This window comes from Rhinopithecus roxellana, chromosome 2 (assembly GCF_007565055.1).
Source record: "Rhinopithecus roxellana isolate Shanxi Qingling chromosome 2, ASM756505v1, whole genome shotgun sequence".
NCBI lineage: Eukaryota > Metazoa > Chordata > Mammalia > Primates > Cercopithecidae > Rhinopithecus > Rhinopithecus roxellana.
This window is the reverse complement of record NC_044550.1, coordinates 111,491,679-111,518,109: the sequence shown is the minus strand read 5'-3', so window position 1 is coordinate 111,518,109 and position 26,431 is coordinate 111,491,679. Positions and strand designations below refer to the sequence as shown.

Here is a 26,431-nt window from a genome sequence, read left to right as displayed (position 1 = left end):
CATGATCTTATCAATAGGTGATTTACAAGTTTTGGAAAAAATTTAGAAACCATTCTTTATTCAAATAAACTCACAAGAAGAAAAAACACTTCAATGTGGTAGTAATATTTGACATGATCATTCAAGACATTAAACAGCATTCTAAAAAGTGAGATTCTAGGACATTTCAATAGAAATAGGAACATAAGAAAGGTTTACCTGTGCTCACAATTATTATTCAAAATTGTTTTAGATATTTTAGCAATTGTAATAAGAAAATTGATATATAACATTTGATATATATTTTGGAAAAAGTTAAAGTCAGTACTTTTGTTAAAGATATGGTTGTATGCATACAAAAACCATGTGTCTCTAGAAATTTAAAAAAAAGAATTTGAAGTGAATTTGGTATTTGGATGAATACAAAATAAATATATAGACAGTGTAGATCATATAGTCTAATGGCGGAGAGTGTAGGTTCTGAAGCCACATGACCTGTGTGTGAATCCCAGGTCCGCCTTGCCTCAACTGACTGGCAGGTTACCTAATCTTGGCCATGGAACTTTTTTGTACAAGTTACGTAATTTCTCTCTGCCTCCATGCTCATTATTCATAGATTGTGCTGTAGTTTGTTGAGGATAAAATGAGTTAATATATGTAAACTGCTTAGAATAATGCCTGATACCTGTTATTAATATCTACTGCTTGGAAGTCAGAAAAAAAATTCCTATCACAAAGGCAACAGACTTTATAAAATTCTTTGGAATAAATTTTGCAAGCGTGCTATGTGACCTAATATGAAGGTACCTATAAAATATTATTAAAAAGACATCAAACAGGATCTAAATAAATAACCAATGCTTTAGGATGGGAAGATGGTACCATAAGAGTATGAATTCTCCCCAAATAAATGCATAGAAGTTAAGGATATCACATAGAATTCCAGTGGGTTAGGGTTAATTTTAATTGGAGTGAGTGATCTTCAAATTTATCTTAAAATTCAAGGGATCATAAATTGATATTTTCAATGTCTGGAAATAGTCAAAACCACATTTAAAAGTCAAATAGTGAGGACAAAATGGACTTAATATGTATTTTCAAAAGTATTGTGAAGCTACTGTAATCATGTCTATATGATATTGGTATAAGTAAAGACAAGTAGGTTCATGGAAGAGACAAAAATTTCAGAAATAGATTCTAGTGTATAGGGAAACTTCACATAAAACAAAAAAGAAGGTTTTTCTATTCAGTGGGATTTGATAAATGGTGCTGGCACAACTGGTTATCCATCTGGAAGAATGTAAAATTGGACCCGTATCTCTCAGCATATTCAAAAATAAATTAAGATGGATTAAAGACAAATGTGAAAAATAAAGCAAGGATTCTAGAAGTTAATTTGGGAGACTGAGTAAGATAGGAATGACTTGAGCCGTGAGTAGCAGAAAACTTCAGCTTCGAAACTGAAGAGAATCATTTTCTTATTAAAGAAGAAGTCCAGAGGTAGACTGTGTAGCCGGGCTTAAAGATATCATTAAGGCATCTCTCTGTCTTTTTCATCTTTGTCATTCTTAGCAGGTAGCTTTTGTCCCCTTGGTGCTCAGGTGGCAGCTGTGCTTTCATATTCCTGTTAGAATAAGAATGAACACACAGGTAGGAAGGCCTACTCTACATTGGACTATTCATTTTACTCCCCTGAGACTTCTCGCTGCCTCTCTCTTTTCAGAACTGTTATACATGACCATACTTAGCTGCATAAGAAGACGAAGCATTTTCTATTTTTGCTTTCCAGTCTTTATAATAAAGGTGGCAAGAAGAAAGTGGTTTGAATCCACACAGCCTATCCCAGGGACTCTATGTACACTTCAAGAGTAGGGGAGAAATTTTCTAATACAAAATCAGAATGTTTCTAACAGAAAACCCAGAAGAAAAGATAGACTTAAATGATTAGTTTTAACATTTAAAACCTTTTACATGTAAATTAAAATACCCAGAAACAAAATCACTACATTGGGAAATATATTTATAGTTCTGGTGACATATATAATGTCTGTATCTAGTATATACTGAATGACTATTACAGTTTGAAAACAGAAAGATAAACAGCCCAAGGGGAAAAGTCTTGCATAGACAATTCACAAAAGAGAAATTCACATGGTCAATAAACGTGAAAAGGAGAATTGATTTTCCTATTAGTGTGGGAAAGGCGGTAGCTAATTCCAAATTCTGCATCCCTACTATACAGCTGCTATCCTGGCATCTTTCACTGAGCATTCATATATCCAGGGGATTTGCCTAGGAAGGTTCTCCCCGCTTGGTAAGCAGGAAATCAATGGAAGCGGCCGTAGGCGGGATCTTCCCGGTGGGTAAATTTGTTCAAAGGAACAGTCTCACACATGGAAGCCATACCCTAGAGTACAATTCACCCAGTTCTTCATTCAGACACAGATATCTTAGAAGACTTGTTGTGTTCCATCTTGGCATCCTCCATGTTGTTTTCATGGGAAAATACATACTGATCCTTATCAACTTCTAAACCCAACAGATTCCTAAAGTGAGGACTTTCTATATAGTTTTTGAAGTTCTGGCTTAGGAAGAAGCCAAAAAAAACAAAAAACAAAACAAAACAAAAAAACAGCAATTCATGAATAGCTGTGCTCAAAACTTTATACAGAAGCTCTCATTAAAGTATGTGAAATAAACAATAACAATAAAATCTGAAAGAAAAAAACCGCAAAATATTCACAGAGGTTGCATTTGAGAGTAGAGCTGTGAAGGAACACCTTCCAATTTTCAGTCAAAAGGTCAAAGGCCAAAAATAATTCCTGCTTCGGAACTGCAGCAGGTTGGTTCTACACTTTGGGGGTTGGAGAAGAAAAGCACCTTTCCGGATAGTCAGATCTGGCTTGTTCATGTCTCTGCTGCCCTGATGGCTTGGTTTTCAGTTCAGGATGAACTCCAGATATGGTGTTTAAGGGAGGAGCCAGATCAGAACATAGCATTGTGCTTGTGATTTATTTTGGGGATGAAATGTAAACCAAAAGTTCCCAATGCTAAAGGAAATTTTAACGTTTTCTTTTCCATTTTTCTCCTTGGACTCTTGATGCTATTATTCTTAGCTATTTTTTTTTCATGTTCCATTTATGCCTCTGCATAAACTGGTATGGTTGGGAGATCTTTGAGAGCCTCTGGGTCCATTAGTATACATGAGGAATACAGAGACTCAAACTTGTTAAAATGTTCACTCGGACAACAGCTGGTGAGTTAGGTCCAGAAGAAAACTAGAATCTAATTTCAATCATTTTTCTACTCTACTCTTTTATCTTTCTAGTTTCTATTAGAAAACCACAGTAAAAAGCTACATATGTTCTTAAATGTCTTCACAAACATGAGATAGACAAAGATATCTTAGAAAGGTCACAAGAGGAATAAATATAAAAAAAATTGATAAATTGGGCTTCATCAAAATTAAAATGTTTAGCTTATCAGACATTACCTTTAAGAAAATGAAAAGCAAAGCCACAATGTGGGAGAAAATTATCTATCATCTATCACAGAGACTTGTCTCTAGAATATATAAAGACCTTCTACAAATCAGTAACAAAAGATAAATAACCAAATTTTTAAATGGGCAAAAAGCTTGTAATAGAAACATCATAGAAAAGAGACACAAGTGATGAATAAACCTGTGGAAAAAATGCTTAACACCATTAGCCATCAGAGAAATGAAAATTAAAACCACAATGAAATACTGCCACTCGTCTTCTAGAATGGCTAAAATTAAAAAGACCCATAGCACCAAATATTGAGGATATGGAACAGCTGAAACTTTCATGTGTAAAATGACACACTGCTTTGGAAACTGTTGGGCAATTTCTTATCTAAAGTTAAAAATAACATCTCCCCCTGGACCCAGCAATTCATCTCCTTAGTATTTACCCAAAGTAAATAAAATCTTACGTTCATAGCAGCTCTATTCATAATAGGCCCATATTGGAATCACCAAGAGAATGGATGTAACAGTTGTGTGTTAATGCAATAGAATATGAGTTGGCAGCCCAAAAGAGTGATCTACAGATACTTGCAACAGTGTGGAAGAATCTCAAAGATCCACTGAGCAAAAGGATCCCGAGTACATCCTGTAGGACTCTGTTTACATAAAGTTCAAGAACATACAAAACTAGTCTTCTGTAGAAGAAATCAGGACGGTGGTTGCCTGTTTGGTGGGGATGGACTGGGTGTGGGAGAGCTTTGTGGGAGTGATGGAGAAGTGCCTTGTCTTGCTTGGGGTCATGGTGGGTACATTTGTTAAAACTCATGGAAGTATCCACTTTAGATCTGTGTATTTCACTGCCTATGAAATTTACCTGAATAGTAATAAATACAACAAAAACAAAAATCAGCGTGTTCAAACAACTGTAGTTGAACATGGACAGTTTCGGGTTTCTATTTTCCCGGCTTCCACAGGAGTGAGATTTCCACAGAGCAGAGTTGCACTGTCTCTACTGAACCATAACCACAATCTTTCAAAAACAACCTCTGCTGTCATTGTACTAGAATGTTTTGCTGGATAAAGGCATTTTGCCATTAAGAGCATATACAACATATCCAGGACTGTACTGAGAGAATAAAGAGTTTGTGTCATAGATGGGACCAGGTCTTCAAATATTTTCATCAATTTCCAAATAAAAAAGAGCCCGTTTTAAGCTCTTAGATATAGACTACTTTTGGTGGGGGGGCAGTTTTATTAGATTATTACTAAAATGATAAGTAGTTTTTAAATGTTTCTATATATTGAATGTTCCGGCTAGGTCAAAAGAATTGAAATCATATTTCTTAAATATATAACATGAAGGTTGTAAATACAATTTTAGAATGTCACTGGTAGCATTGGACAGATGTAAAAATAGTATCAGTAACTCCTTTGATTAAAATAATAATGTCTCTGCACCATTTTATCCTGCTTTGGATGTGAAATGGAATAAATTATTTTTCTTACTCTTCTTATTTTTATTTATTTGTATTTTTTTGCATTATGAAAATCTGTTAACCATTCAGACATGTTGGAAATTGTGAAAGAGGAAGATTTGAGAGCCAAGAGGAAAATGCTTTTAATTTTAAAGACTGAGATTCAGTTTAGTCTTGGATGCCATTATAGTGAATAATGGGAACTGATCCGAGACTTCAAAAGAAATATGACCATATGGTCCTACCATTCAGCACTTAATGCTGCCATGAATTTCCAGTTAGACCCCAAACTTTTCATTTCCCCAGTGTTCCCCCTCACCTCTGTCATCAGACAAAAACGAAAGGAATCTGAAACCCCTTTTCATGTTTTCTGAAATACTGGTGCTGAGAAAGCTTATTTTTGTGAGAATCGAGTTTTATGAAAAGAGACAAAAACCTGAAGCATTAATCAGATCCACTGGGCTAATTACTGCAACTCCAAAGTTTATTACTTTTAAATATTAACTGCTTAAAATGATTCATTTGGAGATCAAAATGATTAATCCTTCTCAGTCACTATAAATGTCAGCGGCAGGATTAAAGGATTTAGATGGTCATGTTTACTCAACCTTACATTTCTGTACTTAAAGACACAAGTTAAATAGCTCTAGTTTATCATTGTTTCATGTTAATGGTTTTCCTCTTAGCTCCCTCTTTTAGCTCCCCTGCCTAACTGATTGTTAACTAATTTTGGCTGTTAAGTAGGCAAGGGCTTCTTTTAGGCTGGGCGGCCAACCTGCTTTGTGGATTACCTACCAGAAGGTGTGAGTAGATAGATGTAGCTTACAGGCCTCCTCAGGACGCAGTGGGGGTAATCCTTTCTCCCTGCCTCGGCCTTCATTGGTCTGATGTCTGGAGCCCCAGCTTACTGCTCAACTTGTATCTGTTTCCTTGCCACGTTCCGCATTTTGGATCCACAGTGTGACTCACCGCAGTGCCGCTTCAGTCGCGATTATTAAACACCTGCCGCTTTATGCCAAACCATAGGCGTATTTATACCAATACCTACTGCAGTTCGACTATCAGATATCAGCAGATACATTGCAGGCGTATTATCATTGCCAGGCCTTGGATTGTTCTAAAGAAGTCATTTCTAAGTAAAAATAAGAAGCAATTTTATTTTCAGAATGTTTTTGATTTAAAAAAACAGAACTATTTTAAGGTTATTTCTTAATTACAGATGGTTGCTGAAATTAGTTTATGGTCCCATTAAGTCCTTCATTTCCAGGCCTAAGACATGCTCTTCCTTTATACGTCGGCCAACTCACAACCTCATTTTTCTTATTTGGGCCACCAAAGCTTCCATTCAATATCCATATGTTCGTCCTCCCCTGGAGGCCTCACAAATTTTATCTTGAAGAAAATGCATCTTTTCTAGGGCCATTCATTCTAGTCCTGGCTTCTCAGCTTGCAAATATACCAAGGGTTTCCCTTTCTCATCCACCTCCTCAAGTTCAGCTTAGTGCCCAGACTGCAATTTCCATTGAAAGCTGCATTTGTGATGATTGCTGAGGGGATATACTGCAGTAGCTTCCATTAGACTTGTGTTCTGAGCAATCAGTTAGATGATGAGTGTGGTGTCCAGTGGGCATTTTCAGCGTCCTCTGGAAATTCATGGGTGTCAATATGTGGTTTTGGGTATTAGCAACATATTAATAGATAAATCAAGTAAGTAGTTTAAATGGGGTGGGGACCTTAAGGTATTTAGTGGGACTTTAAGTTAATTTCTTTTTTTTTTTTTTTTTTTTTGAGACGGAGTCTCGCTCTGTCGTCCAGGCTGGAGTGCAGTGGCCGGATCTCAGCTCACTGCAAGCTCCGCAGCTCCGCCTCCCGGGTTCACGCCATTCTCCTGCCTCAACCTCCCGAGTAGCTGGGACTACAGGCGCCCGCCACCTCGCCTGGCTCATTTTTTGTATTTTTTAGTAGAGACGGGGTTTCACCGTGTTAGCCAGGATGGTCTCGATCTCCTGACCTCGTGATCCGCCCGTCTCGGCCTCCCAAAGTGCTGGGATTACAGGCTTGAGCCACCGCGCCCGGCCTAAGTTAATTTCTTAAACCAGTTTTTCGTAGGGCCTTGTGAATAAAGATTTGTACCCTCGCTGAAATTTCTATGGCATGTTCAAGAATGGGTATTTTGTTCAAATGGTGACACATTTAATATAAAAAGTTAAAGAGTTTGGAGTGTCCCATAAAACATGCATTTGGAAATAAAATTACATATACTTCTTTTGTTGTGGAATCGTCTTACCATTTTGCAAATACAGCAAAAGAGAGAATTCTGGATGACATGGTGGTGCCGCTGATTCAACAAGCACCTAATAAGAAATGCTCTCCCAATTTGTAGTTTTAAGTTCTGCTTGACTGATGAAGGAAAGTCACTCCATGCCTGAGAATGAATAGTTCCATTCAAGCTCACAGCAACCAAGGAAAATAATTAAAGACAGCTGCAGATTGTTTTATTTATGTGCATTAAATTTATATTTATTCATCCATTTTTCCCATATTCAATTTCAGGGTTACTGTAGGAGAAATGCATGGTTATTCTCCTTTAAAACAATCCATATATGATAAAGAAAAGGGAAGGATCGAAATGGAGGGGAAAACGCTCCTGTATATCTCATGAAGTTTCATTTCTTTACAATAAACGAAGAAGGATTTTTAAAACTGAGCTTCCCCTAGAAGAGGCAATAAATTAAATTTCTAATTATTGAATAGAAGCTATTAAACAGCAAATCAAGAAAATATATTTGTTTTTTAGAAAGATGATAGGCTTTAATTTTTTCTTTATTATGTTTTTAAATTATTGAAATAATTATGAAAAGTAAAAATTCAAAACTATAAAATAGAAAATTACTAATTTCCTTCATTTACAACCTTTTCTAAATGACCCATTATAACAGTTATATGTCTCCTTCCTCACCCTTATTCAGACTCAATATAACCTGTGGGTCCTCTTCCTTAATTTCCAAAAGTGGGATTATACTTTATACACAGTTCTACAACTTGCTTTTTTTTTTTTTACTTAAAGTATACAAATGAGCTTCCCTACAGATCCGAAGACATGGTCCAGCTCATTCTTCGTGCTAACCACAGTGTTCCACAGCATGAGCATGCAACTTTTCCAGCCATTCTCTTTCTGGCAGACATCTGGGTTATTTAAAATTTTGCAACAATGCTGTAGTAAACAACTTGTTTAAATAAACATTCTGTATATTTAAGATGAGGTGATTTTATTTCTGTGGGATGTAACTCCAAAGGTAGATTTTCTATGCTAAATAATATTTCTGATTTTAATAGAAAATTATTTTACATGGAATAAAATCAGAGTAATAGAAGGCAAAGAAAAAATGATAGAATAAAATAATAATAAATTTGCATAGCAGACTCCCAGAATCAGCTGCTTTTCAGGGGAACAATGGTTCTTGTTTGCCCTCTAACTTCCAGTACCAGTGACCTATATTATACGCCCTCATTGCAAACTCCAAGTCCCAAGTAAAGTGTGGTATAAAAGAGAAGCAATAGATGATAGCAAGTCTTCACGAGGATGTGCAGAGTTAAAACCCTCATACACTGCTAGTGGGAATATAGAACGGTCGAGTCAGTGTGGAAAACGGTCTGGCAGTTCCTCAAAAGGTGAAACACAGAGTTACCATATGCCTCAGCAGTTCCTCTTCTAGGGATATGCTGAAGAGAAATGAAGACATATGTACACATGAAAACTTGTACAGGAATGTTCCTAGAAGCATTCTCATGATAGTCAAAAAAATAGAGATAACTCAGATGTCCATTAACTGATGAATGGATAAACGGTGGTGTGTTCATACAGTGGAATATTATTCAGCCATAAAAAGGAATGGAGTACGGATGCATGCTATGACATGGAAGAGCTTTGAAAACATTATTCTAAGTGAAAGAAGTCAGTCACACAAGACCACATATTGTGGATCTTCTTTATTTGAAATGTCCAGGATGGGAAGTAGATGAGTGGTTGCCTAGGGCTGGGGGTGGGAGGGTGAGGGGAAAATAGAAAGTAGCTGATAATTGGTATGAGGTGTCTTTTTGGGGTGATAAAAATGTTCTACACTTGACTGTGCTCATAGTTGCAGAACTCTGTGAATATACTGAAAACTATTGAAGTGTACACTTTAAGTGGGTGCATTTTGGGGTGTGTGAGTTATGTTTCAATAAAACTGTTTATTTTTTAAAGGAGCAAACAAGCAAGAGACCGAGAGAGAAGGAGAGAAAGTCAAATCTAGACGTTAGAGAAATCCAGACATTAGTGAGGAGAGAATGCCCTCCCCGTGGGGTGCTTTCGTCATCCTGTGTGCCTGAGACTAGTCCCTCGGGTGGAATCTTTTTCTCATCCAAGAGATAGTAGATGTGTTGCCCATTGGTGAACATCACTCTGATTGCGGCTTTGAAAAATCCCTCACTGCTCCGACTAGGTTATAGACACTGTGGAAAAAAGAATGAATAGCTAACCCGTTTTCCCAATCCCCTTCGTTTATTAAAGAGGGGGCTGTGCCATGCGCCAACCTCATTTGAAGTGTCTGTCCTTATACCATCCTTTCTACTTTGTCAAATACCCTCACTCATTTTTTAAAATCTCAACCTAAGAAAAAATGATGCAACCCACCTAGGTTGTGTTTATTCAGTTTTCCTTCTCTAGATTTTCACATTTATGCCGTGCCATAAAACAAAAATGCCTAATATAATCCAAGCTAACCTTGCCTTTTAATCACAGTGAATTCTATCCTCAGGTATACTTTGTTCTTGCTACAATTTATTGTTTTGGTCCTGTTTCAAATTGTAATGGGAAACTCTTGTTGGCTGTGCTGATCTAGGTTACCAAAATTCAACGTGCAGGAGATAAATACTTATTTTGCCAGTTTTGGCCAAGCAGAATTAATATAAAGACTGTAAAACGTAAAGAAAGAAATTAAAGTAGTGTTAGAACTACTGCAAAGAACATGGCTTTTCCAATCTAAAGAAAACATGGAAAATGGGAATAAAGTATTGTTCCTTGAAGCCAAAGCTGACTTTATGCAGGATTGTCCAGTGTTCAGCCTGATCCCAGGGGCATCTCAGCTGCCTTGTCCTGCCTCTTCCCACTTCTCTGCACTGCCATAAAACCCTCCCCACTACAAGCCCAGCCCAGCCCAGCCCTCCTGCCCTCCTCCACACCCCTTCTCCCAGTCAGGGAGCTCTCTTCTCTCCATCTTCCCTGCACTGGTCAAAACTGCAGATTATTTTCCATAAGCGTAGCCTATCTTGCTAAACACTGCTAGGTTGCAAGAAGTAAGCGAATAGACTAATTTATTCTAGTTTAAGATTAGATCTTTCCAGGAGTGTTTGCATTAAAATAAGGGATCCTAAAAATAAAATTTCTTAACCGTTGAGGAGAATTGACAACAAAAGAACCTGAAGCACTGAGGGAGGTCTGGAGTAGGGATAGTTTTGAATAAAGGCAATTACTTAAGTAAAACTCAGCTTTGGTGGTGGTATCCCTATATGAAAATGAGTTGAAAATGATCCTCTCCCTACTCTCAAGCTATACACTTCTCTGTGATTATTAATTATGTTTGTCAAGGTATTTATTTTTTAAGTGATTTTTTTCATTTAGCCCTTTTTTTGTGTGAGTCACATTTACATAAACCATCTCCTATACCAAGTCAGGACAGCCCTGAAAGATGACAAAATACGGTGTAAAGTGACTTAAACAGTGCTAGTGAGTGGCTTCCACCTGGGTCCATCTGAGGCCAAGTTTAGTTTTCTTTCCTGGGGGATGCTAAAGCAAACTTTGTAGTTCAGTAAGGAAATCTAACAGGGATTCCTGCTGTGGTGCTTGCGTTGCAGCTTCATTTCAGAAGCAGCCCTGGAGAATTTTGAATCATTGTAAGACATTGACTTCAGAGGGTCAGGTATTTATGGAGTTTGGGATATATGTAGCAATTCATAGGAATGACGTGTTTTTAGTTGCAAAGTGAACTGTGTTTGCATACCTGGGTAACAAATAAAGATTCCTGTTTTCTGCTTCCTTCACCTTAGAGATTTTTCACATCAAGACGGCAATAGTGTGAAAAGCCAATCACTTGGAAATCGTTTCAAGCCACATTGTAGAGATTAGAAAGGGAGTTGTTACTGTCCTTTTATTTCTCTTTTCATTTCTGAATGTGGCCACCTGTCAAAATAGAGGCAAAAAGCAAAGGATCTTATTTATTTTTCCTTGTTTAAAAATTATTTTGCATCCTTATTTTGAAAAATCAGCATATTTGATGGCAGTATCTAGATGTTTTAGGGTCCTCCCCATATGTTGCAAGTGACGTGTAAATAGCAGTGGGTAAGCTTTTCCACAGCAACTGCATTAGCTGCTCATGTGGACACTGACCTTGTTCAGATTTATTTTCATAAGTACAATCTACAGTCATGATTTTAACATACTGACAATACTGTGTCTCATCTCCGTGAGCTGGCCCACTTTCTCACTGTTCAACGCTCAGGCCCTTTTCCCTTTTTTTCTCTTCTTTTACTTCTTCTTTTGACATACTTTTTGGTTGATACTTGTTCACATCTCTACGATAAGCACACTTTGATTTGCAGCTAATTGTAGCCACTGATTTTCATTATGTATTTGTGTCATTGTCAGAATCCATTTGGAAGTCTGACCGAGATAAAGCTGATTCCAACTTCTGATATGACCACAGCAATAAAGCAATTAACCACACTAGTTACAATGTGTGGCAGCCTGGAGGGTGCTAATATCTTTGCAACCCAATATTTACTACATTGTCCATTAGGTTTGATTTATTTCTGAGAAGATTCCATGTGTTATCATTTTATCACAAATAATTTATAATACCCTCTTTCAAAAAATATAATGTATGTTTCTCATGTCAGCCTGTTAGCATTAAAATGTTCACAGATTTAAGAGGTAGAAGTAGGGAAATCAAAACTATGAGTAATATAAATGCTTAATATTCTTAAAAGGTTTGGTTATGAGATAGTAGCATTTAAATCAGTCTTTGTATGTTATTATTATTTACCTATATTTTGATTCTGACTAGCACCTAAATCTCACACTCTACCATGTCAACCAGAGACAAGAAATAGAAAAGCTTTAAGTATGCACGACAAGCAAACATTTTTCTCACTCTTCTCATCCATAGTAGTATAAGACATGTGAAATTTCCAGAATAAATACAGGATTGGAAAAGTCATTAATAACAGCAGTCATTTGAAAGCGTCACCTAATTTAAACACTTTTGCTTAAAGTTATTGCAGTGTCATGAGTTTTATTATGCTCAATTTATTAGTAAAGGCCTGCAGAGTTCACAGCCATTTATTTTTCAGGGAACTTGATTTTATCATTAATTTTTAAATACGTAATACTCCCACTTTATTTTTAGAGTGCACTTTATTTGCAAAGATTGGTTTACTCTGATCAATACAGATGTTTTCAGGTGTGTAGTAAAGCAGAAAGCCTAGAAAGTCAAAAATGTACAAAATATGCAGCAAATTTTTTAGACGTTATACTCCAAAATTTAATGTGTATACACAACCCCCCCCCGCATACATATATACATACATATATACATACATACATACAAAATACTATGTGTTACATTGATTGCTAAGTCAAGGTTGGAAAATACAAGAAGAATGACCAAGCTCCTGTTTCTACTGTTTGAGTAACTTCTTCTTGAGGGGAAACTTTTCTCTTCCAAAGGAGTGATATCTGGGTGGGAAAATTTTGTTGTTTGGGACTCGAGCCAGGACATGGAAAATAATTCGGACAATTTCTATTGCCTCACAAGTCTACTAAACAAAATTCTATCATTGCAATAATCCTTTCTCTGGGTTGAGTTCTCATGGTTGGGGCCACTTTACTTGCCCATCTCTCTGGAGGTACTTATGGGCTTAAAGAGTTGACAAAGGAGCTCTAAGTTGGGGCCCCGCCCTCCTCCCGTAATTGCACCCACTTGATACTATGCCATGTGACGCGACTGTAAATGCCTGCTGCTGATCCCTGAAAAGCCTAAATGTTTGAGTGTTTATTTCTGAAAGACATTCTTGAAAAAAAAAAAAAAGAAAAGAAACTAACACTGAACATATACTCACTAGCTGTTATCTCTTTTTCCCCCTAATTAGGACAGAATTTTACCCTAAGGCAGTTAGGAGTTTGTGAACCAGCAACTCGAAGAGGACTGGCATTTTGTGCGGAAATGGGGCTCCCCCACAGAGGTTACTCTATCAGTGCAGGGTCAGATGCTGATACTGAAAATGAAGCAGTGATGTCCCCAGAGCATGCCATGAGACTTTGGGGCAGGGGGGTCAAATCAGGCCGCAGCTCCTGCCTGTCAAGTCGGTCCAACTCAGCCCTCACCCTGACAGATACGGAGCACGAAAACAAGTCCGACAGTGAGAATGGTAAGTTTCCTTTTTTGCTTTATAATGTTGGCATTCAGTGCTTCTCTCTGTTTTGGTTGACTCCGGGGGCAGGGGGATGTTTTTCTTTCTCTCCTCCTTCCTCCCATCCTTCTTTCTCTCTCTTTCTTGTCCATTTCTTTTTGTTTTAATGCAGTAGAACTCAAGAAATGTCCTTGAATAATGCATTTTTTTCCTGGAAAAAAAAATCAATATTTGACATCAGATTGTTAAATTAGGCAAGCAGCCTATGATGTTTTGGCTACAGTTTTGAAAACTGTTTACTCATCTACAGAAAAAAAAAAAAAAATAGCTTTGACTTCTCTTGGACCATGTCACCTGTTGTCTTCTGTGGATTGGCAAAGCACGTGTTGATAAAGTTTACCGCAGAGCCGTCTTGCAATCAAAGATGTCTTTGTAGATTCCTCTTGAAGATATCTCAAAGAAGTTGCAGAATCTTAGAATGGATGAGTGAGCATGCAGAATAGTTTATTAACAGGGCTCTAGTGATCGAAGAACAAATTTGATCAAGCTTTAAACTTACTAGTTGATGACAGCAATTGAAATCTTGGTAAAGAGGGGGAGCGTGGCCTTTGATGTTCTTTGGGGACTGGATTACTAGGCAATTAAATCCACACACAAAAATTGGATTTTAGGATATCCAAATAGCAGCTTTTTGTCTATTGTAAGAAAAAAAAGTCTTTATAAATTATTGGGACTTTTTTTCCTATTGCCAATGCAGGATAATTTATAAAAAGTTAATTTATATGCAATAATAAATTTTAAAGAAAACTTAATTTTTAGTCAATACTGCTTCTAGGAAGAATTGGGCATCAGCAGCCATGCACCAGACAAAAAATTCTCCTTCAGCTTTTAATATTAACAGTGCACTAGCTATTTCAGTCTAGTTATTAATGCTGTGCATATCCTATGCATCAAAAAGCAAAGAGAAAATTAAAATGGAAGAACTGCATGACATTTGAAAAGAAAAATGGTTGTTTTATCAATGGTATTTCAGTTTTATTATTTATTGGGTGACTTTGTCAGCTTTGCTTTGGAATAGAAAAGTGGATCTATTGTTAGCTTTCAGTTTCAGCTAAGTCACAGTGTGAAGTAGCACCTAATGCTTATTAGTTATTTTCTTTCTATTCATGAAAAAAGGTCTAATTTAAACCAATGCAATCAATTTTTTATCTTATGTAGAATATCTTAGTGCATTAAACCAAAGTCAAGATCAAATGATAACTATATACTCAGTATCTTCATTTTGGAAGTTTCAGTTCTTGGTGGAGGCTGGATTTATTCCAACTCAAAAGAAGAAACAAGGACAGTTATTTTGACAAAATGAGCCTTAGAATCAGGATGCCAACATTTTGCTCAGCTAATCCATTCACCTCAGTAAATCCCGTGTTTATATCCATGTTCATAGTGGATTCAGAAGTCACTAACCTTAAATACGTATGGTTTGGAATCAATATTGCTTCCTGTCCAGCTGTACTTCACATAACACTCCTTGAGCAATGGGAGGTACAATGGTCATATTCAAAGGTAGCACCCAGCATTTAATTTTCTTAAAATACACAATAAAATTTGTGATGTTTTAGAAGACTAGAATGCAGCAGGATAATGCGATCAGTTCTGATTATCTGCATCATAGATCATCCATATCCATAGCTATCAACTATGTTTTAACATTGGGTCAGTTTGCCCTTTCCACCCAAAACTTCTATGACATCTCTTCCTTTCTCTCTAGTAACAAAGGTTTTCTTGTTATGGTATCTGTATTGGTAAAATATAAATTAATTTTATTATGTTTCAAATTATACGTCTGCTAAAAGGATCTCATGGTGAATTACTAAACACATATAATTTTTTTTCTTTTCAGAAAATATAAACTTTGTAACCTTTAGTTAACAATATATAATACCCAAATGTTAGGGAGAAGGGAAGGAAGACTTGTGAGTTTCTTATACCACTTCCCTCACCATTTGCATGGATTAATATTAACTAGAGGAGGAAATTGTTTTGCCAAGAATCTTCTAGACCTTGTTCTTAGAGTGATGTAAAGGCAAGAAAAGTTGCACTCTTTAATTTCTCCAAGTAGTGGCTAGGAAGCAGAATGAAGAGAGACAGGGAGAGTGTCAAGGGCCTTGCCTTGAAATTCAGAACATTTGGCAGCATTTGTTGAGAGTAAACAGGTCAGCCAAGTTAAGAGTATAAAGTGTCAAAAGCAATGTTTGTTGAGTTGGGCAACATGATGACTTAAACTTGTGTTTACTCTTTTTCCGAAGGTTTGTTTGTGGTTGTAATTTTAAACAACATTTTGATGGTCTAAGAATTCCCAATGAGAGCAGTTTAAAGAAAGAAACAAAAGAGGAAATAAAATAGATATGTTGTCTTAATGAATACTGGCTATTGCATATATTTAAAACATATGTCCATAGGAACTTTTCAGATTAATTTATTTGTTCTAAAATTTCGGTGATTACTTAGAAGGAACAAGATTTCATTTAATGTAATTAATTACATTAAGATATGGGGAAGCATAATTTTCTGAAGTATTTAGCAGACCTTATAATTTTGAATTGTGGAATTAAACAATAGTATTGAGGATTTTTTTCCTGATATTAAAAAATTGTGTGTCTTTCCCTTAAGCTGTGTTATAGTAAGAAGTGAAATTTGCAGTCATACATAGGTTCTGCTAACAACTTTATAAACAGTCGTCTCAAAACTAACTCACATTTTTACCTATTAATTCCTACTTTTACTCAAGTAATTCTAATATAAAGTTACAAAAATAATTCAATTCTACTATCTTCAGGCATTTTTAATTGCTCTAACTTAAAAAGCTATTGATTTTCTGGCTGTATTTTCCTTTGACTCATCAATTCTTTTCATTGTCTCTTTTATTCATTTTTATACTGGCTTGAGATGTGTTCTTGGAAGTTCTATTATATCACTAAAGGTTGGAAAGAGAAGGAGATGGGTGAAATAACTCACCAAAAGGAAACTAATTTAAGAACCAGATGCTGATGTGTTTTCATCTGGTTTAACATGAGAGCTTTCCTTGACTGTTTTCTTCATTTGAAATAACTGTGAATGAGGCTGTTTTTCCTAGAAAAAAAAAATGTTATTCAACATTGTAAAATTATGCAAGCAGAGTGCCTGATGTTCCAGCTACAACTTCAAAGAAGAATTTAGTCACTAAAAGGGATTGGATTCCATTTATTTATTGATAAAGAGGCCAACAGTTCAAGTTAAGAAGGCGCTAGAACTGCTGTGAGGCTAATGAAATTTTGATGGCCCGAGCATCCCCCAAGAGTAAGAGAACATTCGGGCCGTGTCACACCGTTCTCTGTTAGCTGAGATTCAAAACAAGTGAAAAGGTTTATTCTTTGGCAAAACTAACTTTTCACCAGCCATGGGGATCTGACGTTAAAAAGAATTTTGATAAAAAAAAATTTTTTACAGTGTATTGAGTTTCCTATGTAATTCCAAATATTAATCTTGTTCCAAATGAAGGATATGGGAGAAGCCCTTTCTTGGCAGCCATTGATTGTTGTGGTGTCATTGTTGTAGTGGACTCTGCCACGCACCAGGGCAAGTTCTGGAGGGACAGTGATTTGGGATCATCTACTAACAGCAGTTTGAGTAAAAACGGTTGAAAGGTTATAAAATCAGTGTGATAGGATACCCCAGTCAAAGGTAGAATTCTCAGTGTGCTCTGGATTATTGTCGGCACCTGGGACTACAGGTGCATGCCACCATGCCTGGCTAATTTTTGTATTTTTAGCAGAGACTGGGTTTCACCGTGTTGTCCAGGATGGTCTCAATCTCTTGATCTCGTGATCCGCCCACCTCCGCCTACCAAAGTGCTGGGATTACAGAGCCACCCCGCCTGGTGGTGTTAAAATGCCCCTGACTGAAACCCCACCACCCAGCTTTGCAAGCGCTGTAATCTGACCTCAGTTCCAAGTACCTATCTAAACGTCAGGAACAAAGGTCTTTTTCTTTTTCTTTTTCTTTTTTTTTTCCCCAAAACATCAGTCTTTAAGCTTTAAAAGTGTTTCCTTGGAGAGTAACTCAGAGTGTCAAGAGATGTGCAGAAAATCCGAAGAAGGGTAGGGTTGCTCCTGGTATCAAGGAAATAAGAGCCAGAAGTCATCAGGACAGTGAAGATATTTAGCAAAGAAATGTAAGGGGGAAAACATGTAATAAAGTTCGTTTTGTGATTAAGTAAATAAATGTTTGTGTGTGTATCGCTTCCCAGAAGCAGCCAGGCATAGACAATAGTCTTTTGTCATCCAGCCAGTGTGGTGGTGTCACGGGTGCCTGGATTCGGGAGGGTTCACATTCTTTCATTCATCCCCTGCGACGGTTACCCCCTGAATCACCTAGAGCGGGAGGTGTCAACTCCTGCGGGCCTTGTCTGCTGCTTCAGCTGCGTGCTGAGTTCCGGAGGGGCGGAGCTCTCCTGTTGGAGTCTAGTTCCTTCTTCCGCCGCCTCAGCCCGTTAGCCCCCTTGGAGAAAGATAACCCTTGATGGAAGGCAGGCCAGCAGGCGTTGGCGCTGCTCTTCCACCTCCTGGTGACTCAGGACCCCGAGAGCCTCCGTTGAGGACGGTCTTTGGGAATGTGACGCCGGAGGTGGGACTCCTGGTTTCGTATGGGCACTACCGCCTTCCAGCTTTGAGACCCTGGGCAAGTTGCTCACCCTTTTGTGCCGCGGTTTCCACGTTGTAAAATAGGGATAACGGTAAACAGGGTATAGTCCTGTGAGGTCGGGGCTGTTCTGAGAATTAAATGAGCTCAGGTATGCCTGGCGCTTACAACAGTGCCTGACAGCTGGTGAGTTCTGAGTAAGTGTGTGCCCTTGTTATTATTTGTAAAAGGTGGAAAATTGTATCTGTTTTATGTGGCTATGAAGATTAAGTTAAATAAACAATATCAAGTGCCTACCTACCTATTGTGACTATCTACCACAATAGATATCCCCTCCTCCTCCCCCCACTCCTCCTTTCTCACCCCTTCACCCCACCCCAAGGCTGCATTCATCAAGTGTTCCGGCAAGATGGGGGAGAACGAACGGTGTCTTCCAGAAACGGCAGTGATCTTTTGCGCAGTCTGGAATTTCTGTCGCCATTTATTGACTCTCTTATTTTCTCCAAAACCCCACATCCTTTTTAATTGACTGTAATGAAATGAATGTACATTGGATGGTGCTGATAATTAGTCTGATGGCTGTAGACTTCAAAGATTTTAGCATGCTCCTTCCCCTCCTGGCCAAAGAAAATGTCAAAAGTAGTGTTTCCCTCAAAGGCATGTTACTTAGACAGCTGGTCAATTAAAAGGCAATTTAATTGATGCTCCTCAGTTCACACAATAAAATAAATCCTTCCAAGAAGACTTTGTTTCTCACCTAAGTTTGAGCAGTGTACCTGTTGTAGGACCCCACTAATGCCACATTAATTGGGCATGATACTGAAGTATTATGGACTAATTTGGCTAATGAAAAAGGGTATAACATTAAAGTACAGTCTTTTTAAATGTAATAGATACTTGCTTTGCACAGCTGAAACACTTTTCAAGGAACCAATTTTACTTGTCCTTTGAAATAGTATTTTAAAAGTCTACTTTCTGTATGGAAAGATAAAGTCTAAAAGTTGCATTATTGTATTCTAATAGGAAAAAGGTGTACCCCTTAAACCAATTTGATAAATGACTCTAGTGATAGCGTTTCCATCAGTCTCTGAAGAGAGAACTTCAGCTATTTTGCAATCCAGATTTCCGTGTCAGGCGGAATTCTGTTCTCTGGAAAGGAGGACAGTGCCATTTCTTTTCTTCCTGAGCAACTGCAGATAGGAGAGAGAGTGAGGAAATAGACGGACTTGTAGCACTTCCAGGGCTGATTAAATTCTAGGAGAGTTTGAGAGAAACAGTTAGCCACCTGTGTCATGTACTTGCGATCATTCTAGGGCAACACAAATGCCACATCTCTTGTGGCTGTTTGGAGGAAGGGGTACTATCTTAGTTTTCTGAAGATGATTTGAAGAGAGCTGTACTTTTTCTCCTCACTAGCATAATTCCATTCCTTCAACTTTATCCAGGAACCTTTTTTGAATTAACTTTGGACGTTGATTGAAAGACATAAAATGGAATTCTGTTGCTGTAAGAAACACATGGCGTTTCAGTGTTATTCTAATTTTATGAGATTCTATTACACATACTAAACTGTAACTTGAATATGAATTTCACTGTGGGCCCTCTTCCGGCATGTAATGGTCAGTTCTGGCATGATCTCCTGTAATAAATTATATTTTATGTTTTATGTGCACTAGAATGTCAAAAATAGCAAAAGTAATATGTCGGTGGGCTTACTAAATCAGGCTCAGAATTAAAGTGCTGCTTTGCAAAATGCTGTCAAATAGTTCCTAATATATAAAAATAATTACATTTCCTTGATAGATATACATTTACAATTTCAGTAGTGACTTGTCATTCTTTGAGCAAAAGCTTTCATGTTTCATTTAAGGATGAAATAGATTGACTTCATGGGTATGTACAAATCACTTTTCAGTATAATAAGTTATGATTTAGCTGGCCGGGCACGGTGGCTCACACCCGTAATCCCAGCACTTTGGGAGGCCAAGGCGAGTGAATCACACGGTCAGGAGTTCGAGACCAGCCTGGCCAACATGGGGAAACCCTGTCTCTACCAAAAATACAAAAATTAGCCTGGCATGGTGGCAGATGCCTGTAATCCCAGCTACTCAGGAGGCTGAGGCAGAGAATTGCTTGAACCCGGGAGGCGGAGGTTGCAGTGAGCCGAGATCACGCCACTGCACTCCAACCTGGGCAACAGAGTGAGACTCCATCTCAAAAAAAAAAAAAAAAAAAAAAACAAGTTACAATTTAAATAAAATTCTAAAAAATTTAGTATTATGAAACTAGAACTGAAACAACTATAAAGTTCACTACTGTTGTTGTTATTACAGGCTTAAGTATTTATATACATTCATATTTTTCTGTTCTAAGAGGATTTCCAGAAAGCGTGGCAGCTTGCTACTCTTCACATGGAAATTGCCATTTCTATTAAACTGAATTTGCGTTCTAAGTGTTTTTGTTAAAGTATACAGAATATATGCCATCTCTGTTTCAATTCTAAATGTTCTTTTAGTTGTAGAGTTGAAATTAAAGTGAAGCATGCTATGAATGTAACAAAACTGATGATGTATGCTATTTTGATTTTTGAATGTGTTTTTGATATCCTTGAAAAATCACAGTGGTAGCAGTAAAATTGTTTTAATTAATGAATTGAATAGTGGTGAGTGCTGAATCAGGTTTATTCATGTAATTATCACTGAAATAGAAAAAATAAGTGTTACAGCCATAGAACCTTAGTTTATTTGCCATTCCGTGGGCATTCAAGTGTTGGAAAATCAACTGGGGTTTTTTTTTTTTTTTTTTTTTTTTTGGTGTTATTTAAAGAATATTCTTCTCAAGTCATAATAATTCAGTTTATTAACATTACATTCACATACAATTTTATACATGATTATCTTGTACATTATTTACTGAATGGTTTGAATACTAACCTCACTATATTGAAATTTTCTTATATTTATCAGTTGACTTGAGATCGTTTTCCATAATAAATAAACTGTACACAAACTGAATGTGAAACCTATTTGAATGCATGTTAAAATGGATATTAATGCATATACACTTAAGAAAAGAGCAACTAAAAATGTTTGATGACTATTGGCTTGACTTTAGTCATACAGAACCTGAAAACTAAATAAAGTTTGAGTGTAACTTATTGAATAGATTTCTTGTTTACTATATCAACTAAGTCTTCATTCAACAAATAATAAATGCTGGATATGGTCCAGGTGCTGGAAAAACAAAAATGAGTAAGATATATTCCCTGACACCTAGAAGCTCACAGGGTGGTTCGGCAAACCGGCAAGTAGGCATGTAATTAGGTTTTAATGTGGTTAGTGTTATTACAACAGAATATGCAGACTCAGTGTCAGCCCTGAGCTGATTGTTGCCAACAGAGACTGGGGGCAAGAGAGGAGAGAATGTTTCATAAAGAAGGAAGGAAGCGGCATTGGACCAGAGGCTTAAAGGATGTGGAGAAATTCAAGATGTAGACAGAACAGCGAAGGAGAATGTGTAACATCCCTGGGGAATGCTCCAGAAGCCACAAGGAGCTTGGTGCCTGGAACACATGAGGCTGCAGAAAAGGAACCCCAGAGCAAAGTCTTCATGGTGATGCTAAGGGATTCGCACGTTTTCCTGCAGGTAATGGCGAGGCTCTGAGGGATTTTAATGCAGAGGAATAGTATGGTCATGTTTGCATTTTACAGAGTGCCCTGAAAGCAGTGTGGAATGTTAACTGTCTTTCCCCAACGAGAGCAACCTCCCCGGGGACAAGGCCCGGTTCCCTGTTGTACCTCTGTGCTCGCCTCACCTACTACCTGAACCTGGAAATGAAGGTTTTGTTGAATGAGAAAATAAGGGACTTAGAGGTCAAACTTGGAAGCAAATTGGCCAGTTAGGTAGTATTATAATTATCAAAGTGGGAAAATAGAAAAGTTTGGATCAAAAACCAGAAAGGAAAGGGAGACCCATTTAAGTAGAATCAAGATTTTTTTATTAATTGGGAGAGGAGAAACATTTAAAGAGACTATCTTCCCCAACACAAGAGACTCGGTGAATGACGGTATAATCCAAGTTGAAGGTTAAAGTATTTTGTCTGTGGTAAAGTTAGTAATTCATATGAGAACAGATAGTCTTTGAGGTGTCTGTGGGCCATCAAATTTTAGTAATTTATTAGCCAATTATATATGTATATACACACACACGTATACACATATATATAAGAACTTCAATTAGCTTTTATGTAAAAATATTTACTCTGTGATCTATATTATTTGCAGTTAAAGCCGCAGGGCAGAATTAAACCTCTTTCTGAAAGCAAATAGATCGAGAAAAGAAGAGGAGTGAAGCTAGAATCCTAAGCTCACCAATATTTAACATAAGGAGATAGATGAAGCACCATTAAAAGAAACGAAGAAGGATCTTTTATAGAGAAAAAAAAAACAACCCATAAGATTAATTGACAAAAGACAACAAAAGAGACATACTGTGATTGGCAGAGTCAAAACCTTCCAAAAGTTGCTGGGTACAGCAATACCCGTGTCTATAGTCCCAGCACTCAGGAGGGAGCCTGAGGTGAGAGGATGGCTTGAGCCCAGAAGTTAGAGAGCAGCCTGGGAAACATAGTGAAACCCCATCTCAGAGAAAAACCTTCCAGCAAGGATAATGTATGTGTAGTGGGTGTGGAAGTCAAGTTGTGGTAGTTCAGAGTTGAACCAAAACTTTAAATGTGGCACCAGCAAGTGGAGATTATTTTCTCCGAAGCTCCACTAAGGAAGGAGAGAGCGAGGCTGGGGGATCCAGGGATGGAGATACTTGTATATTGGAAGACATTTCAGCATCTTCTTAAGGAAAGGGACGGAGCAGCAGAACAAGAAGGTAGAGTAGGGGCAATTGAGGGAAAATGAAAAGGGTCTGGCCTCTGAGAATCAGGAGTGAAGGGGCCCTTGGAGTATGAATGTCGGTAACTGCAAGTCCGTCAAAACTTTTATTTTTTAAGATACTTTTCATCTCACAACTTTGTATATGTAATTAATTTGGTGTTTGCTATAGAAAAGGTTTACTGAAGAAGATACGTTTCTGTCTAAGATTGAAATCATAACCAATTTTACATCAGTGTAGTATAAATTGATAATATTTGATGGAACTGACAGTCCATGTCATCAGAAGGTTTGGAAATGAAGCACATTCTTATCCAAAATTTATATTTTACTTAAAATAGTTCTATAAAACTGTGAAACTGGAGTTACACATCCAGACTCTAATGGAAAACAGTTATTAGCTTTGGAGCCAGAACTATAGCATTGCTCTCAGGACTAGTCCAGGGACATAGGTAACTTCTGATTTCCTCTCCTTGATCCTTGGTGTGTATATGTGATATTTGTATATATTCATATAGGTGTGTGTGTGTATATATATATGAATGTGTGTACATACTCCTATATGTGTGTATGGATGTGTATATATTCGTATATATGTATATATATGAATATGTACATGTATGTGTGTGTGTATAATCTTTGCCCTGAGGACTAAGTTAATAGCTAGGAAATAAGTTTCCACCTTAGTAACTGTCACATAGTTTTGCACTAGCAATCTTCTTCTGCTTAAAAAGAAAATGCATGTTTATAAACATAAAGTTATATAATCAGATTTAAGTTTTTAATGAACACTTGAGACAATATCAAACATTATGTTAAAGAACATATATACAAAAGGGAAGCATAAAACCTAGTTACAAGTGATATATCCAAGAGAAATAGAAATAGGCCATTAAAAACCAGAGTGATAGTTATTGTTTGCATATTGCAAACTTGGAAAATTATGACTTTGTGAAAAAATTTCTCAGACTAAACTGGCTAATATAAAGTAATCGGTGTGAAGTATGCTTGCCCTTCCAACTGGTTGATATAGGAGTGTTAACGTTCACAAAGAGAGAACTTAAAATTCTGACATACAGCAGATGAAGATTCCTAGGGGATCTGAAAGTACTTGAATGGGGCCGGGCGTGGTGGCTCAAACCTGTAATCCCAGCAGTTTGGGAGGCCGAGACGGGCGGATCACGAGGTCAGGAGATCGAGACCATCCTGGCTAACACGGTGAAACCCCGTCTCTACTAAAAATACAAAAAACTAGCCGGGCGAGGTGGCGGGCGCCTGTAGTCCCAGCTACTCGGGAGGCTGAGGCAGGAGAATGGCGTAAACCCGGGAGGCGGAGCTTGCAGTGAGCTGAGATCCGGCCACTGCACTCCAGCCCGGGCGACAGAGCAAGACTCCGTCTCAAAAAAAAAAAGAAAAGAAAGTACTTGAATGAAATGTCAGTTGCTACAGAAAACAAGTACAAAATATTCTCTTGTAATGGACTGTGTCTCATTTATGGTGACCGGAGTACCATTGTATAGATGGCAGGGTACAAAATATGCCTATAGGTGAACCAAATTATTTAAATGAAACCATTTAAAGAGTTTATGGTTTCACATAATCACTGGAATTTTTAAAGCATCTAATCATTATTTGTAATGCACCGTCTTAATAACCCAAGTAAAATGATGGGATATGACAGATGTGATAAAAGTGGAACTTTACGTCAAATGAACTTAAGAATAAATCATTATGAGTGTTTAAATCAATGTCCTTAATTTATCTATGATGTGATTTAGCATTTCCTGTTTATTGGGCAACACAGATAAGCAGGTGGATAATAAAAACTAGTTTCTCTTTTAGGATTTACACTTTTATTCTTAATCTGTGTGTGTATATATTCTTTTAAAAATAAAAATTGCAACTTCAGTTTTCACCTGTTTCTACATGCTATTAGATTTTTTTCTATAACATAGTACTTTTTTTTATGCCATGGTTTATCATAATTTAACGTATCTACTACTTTTGGACATCCAGGTTTGAATTTTTCGCTACTATAAGTGATACTGCAATAATTATCCCAGTGGCTAAATCTTTGCCTCTAATTCTGTTATTACCTTAGGATAAATTTTTGGAAGTGGAATTTCAGAGCCAACAGGCTATACAACCTAAGGCTTTTGATACACCCTGTCAAAATGCCCTGTGAAAAAGCTTGTATCAATTTATACTCCCAACAGTATACAAAAGTGCCTTTTCCCCCAGGGCACTGACAGGGAGTATTTCCATGCTTTAAATTTTTGACAATTTGACAGATGAAACAGTGTCTTACCTTTTTTGTAATTTGTATTCATTTGATTAATGAGTTGAATATATTTTCACATGTATGTACCTTTTGTATTTCTTCTTTTGTGAATTGCCAATTCTTGCCTCTGTCTATTACTCTGTTTGGATGTATGAAGAAATGGGTCACCCAGAGTATAAGGAAAACTGAAGGCAGAGATGGACGTTGAGGACACCAGGACCGTGACTCTGCTTTTTCTCCCTGTGTACATGTGGCCTCGATGAGACAGGTTTGGTTGCAGGACCTTTTGTGTATAAACATCTTCTTACAGGTGGGCCTTCTGCTCATAGACATAGGTGTAAGTTTCACAATAGTGAAGAGCAGGTGTAAATGAGCTGGGGCATAGCCCTAATGTGTGGCCCTAAAGTCTAGCTGGATGCCGCCTGTACACTGTTTACTACGGATTCTAGGTGCCGAGAAGGTCTGCAATTACTCCAGTTCAGAGTAGCAAGTTCATTTTCACAAAGTTTCTCTATCCTTATTGAATAAATAAAAAATGTAAAGCAAGTGACATACAGCACTGGGAGGTAAATCTCTTTTCATCAATCCATAGAGTGTTGGAAAAGATGCAGGAGATGTTTAGGGATGTAGATACAGTCCTATGTCACTTAACCCATACGTTCAGAGAAATGCATCATTAGACAATTTTGTCATTGTGTGAACATCATAGAGTGTCAATACACAAACATAGAGAATATAGCCCACTATGTATCTAGGCTGCATGGTATAGCCTGTTGTTCCTAGGCTACAAATCTGTACAGCCTGTTACTGTACAGAATACTGCAGGCAATCATAACACAATGGTATTTGTGCATCTACACCTAGAAAAGACACAATAAAAATGTGGTAGTATAATCTTACAGGGTTACTGTCATTTATGTGGTTCATCACTGATCAAAACATTATTGTGTGGTGTGTGACTGTAGAGATATAGATAAAAATATAGATGATTATGGACATGAAGTTTTTTTCTTATTAAGTTGAAAATTGTTTTTATATTATATGAATCTTATTAACCCTTAATCTGTTTGTAAATATTTAGATCTTAATATTCTGTAAATATTTTCCCGTTTGACTTTGTGTAAGGTATTTTTGATATAAAGGATTTTTTTACAAACTTTAAAATATAATCAAATCAATAGCATTATTTACTTGTGAC

At 37.2% G+C, this 26,431-nt stretch overlaps 1 protein-coding gene across 2 annotated transcripts in view; it reads left to right on the top strand.

Moving 5' to 3' along the window:
* Positions 1 to 26,431, top strand: part of TENM3 (teneurin transmembrane protein 3) — a 489,057-nt gene that overhangs the window by 9,511 nt on the left and 453,115 nt on the right. For both annotated transcript variants that reach the window (XM_030924209.1, XM_030924200.1), the window contains exon 2: positions 13,132 to 13,410. In XM_030924209.1, the coding sequence (XP_030780069.1) occupies positions 13,132 to 13,410 (279 nt within the window). The remainder of the gene's footprint in view (positions 1 to 13,131; positions 13,411 to 26,431) is intronic.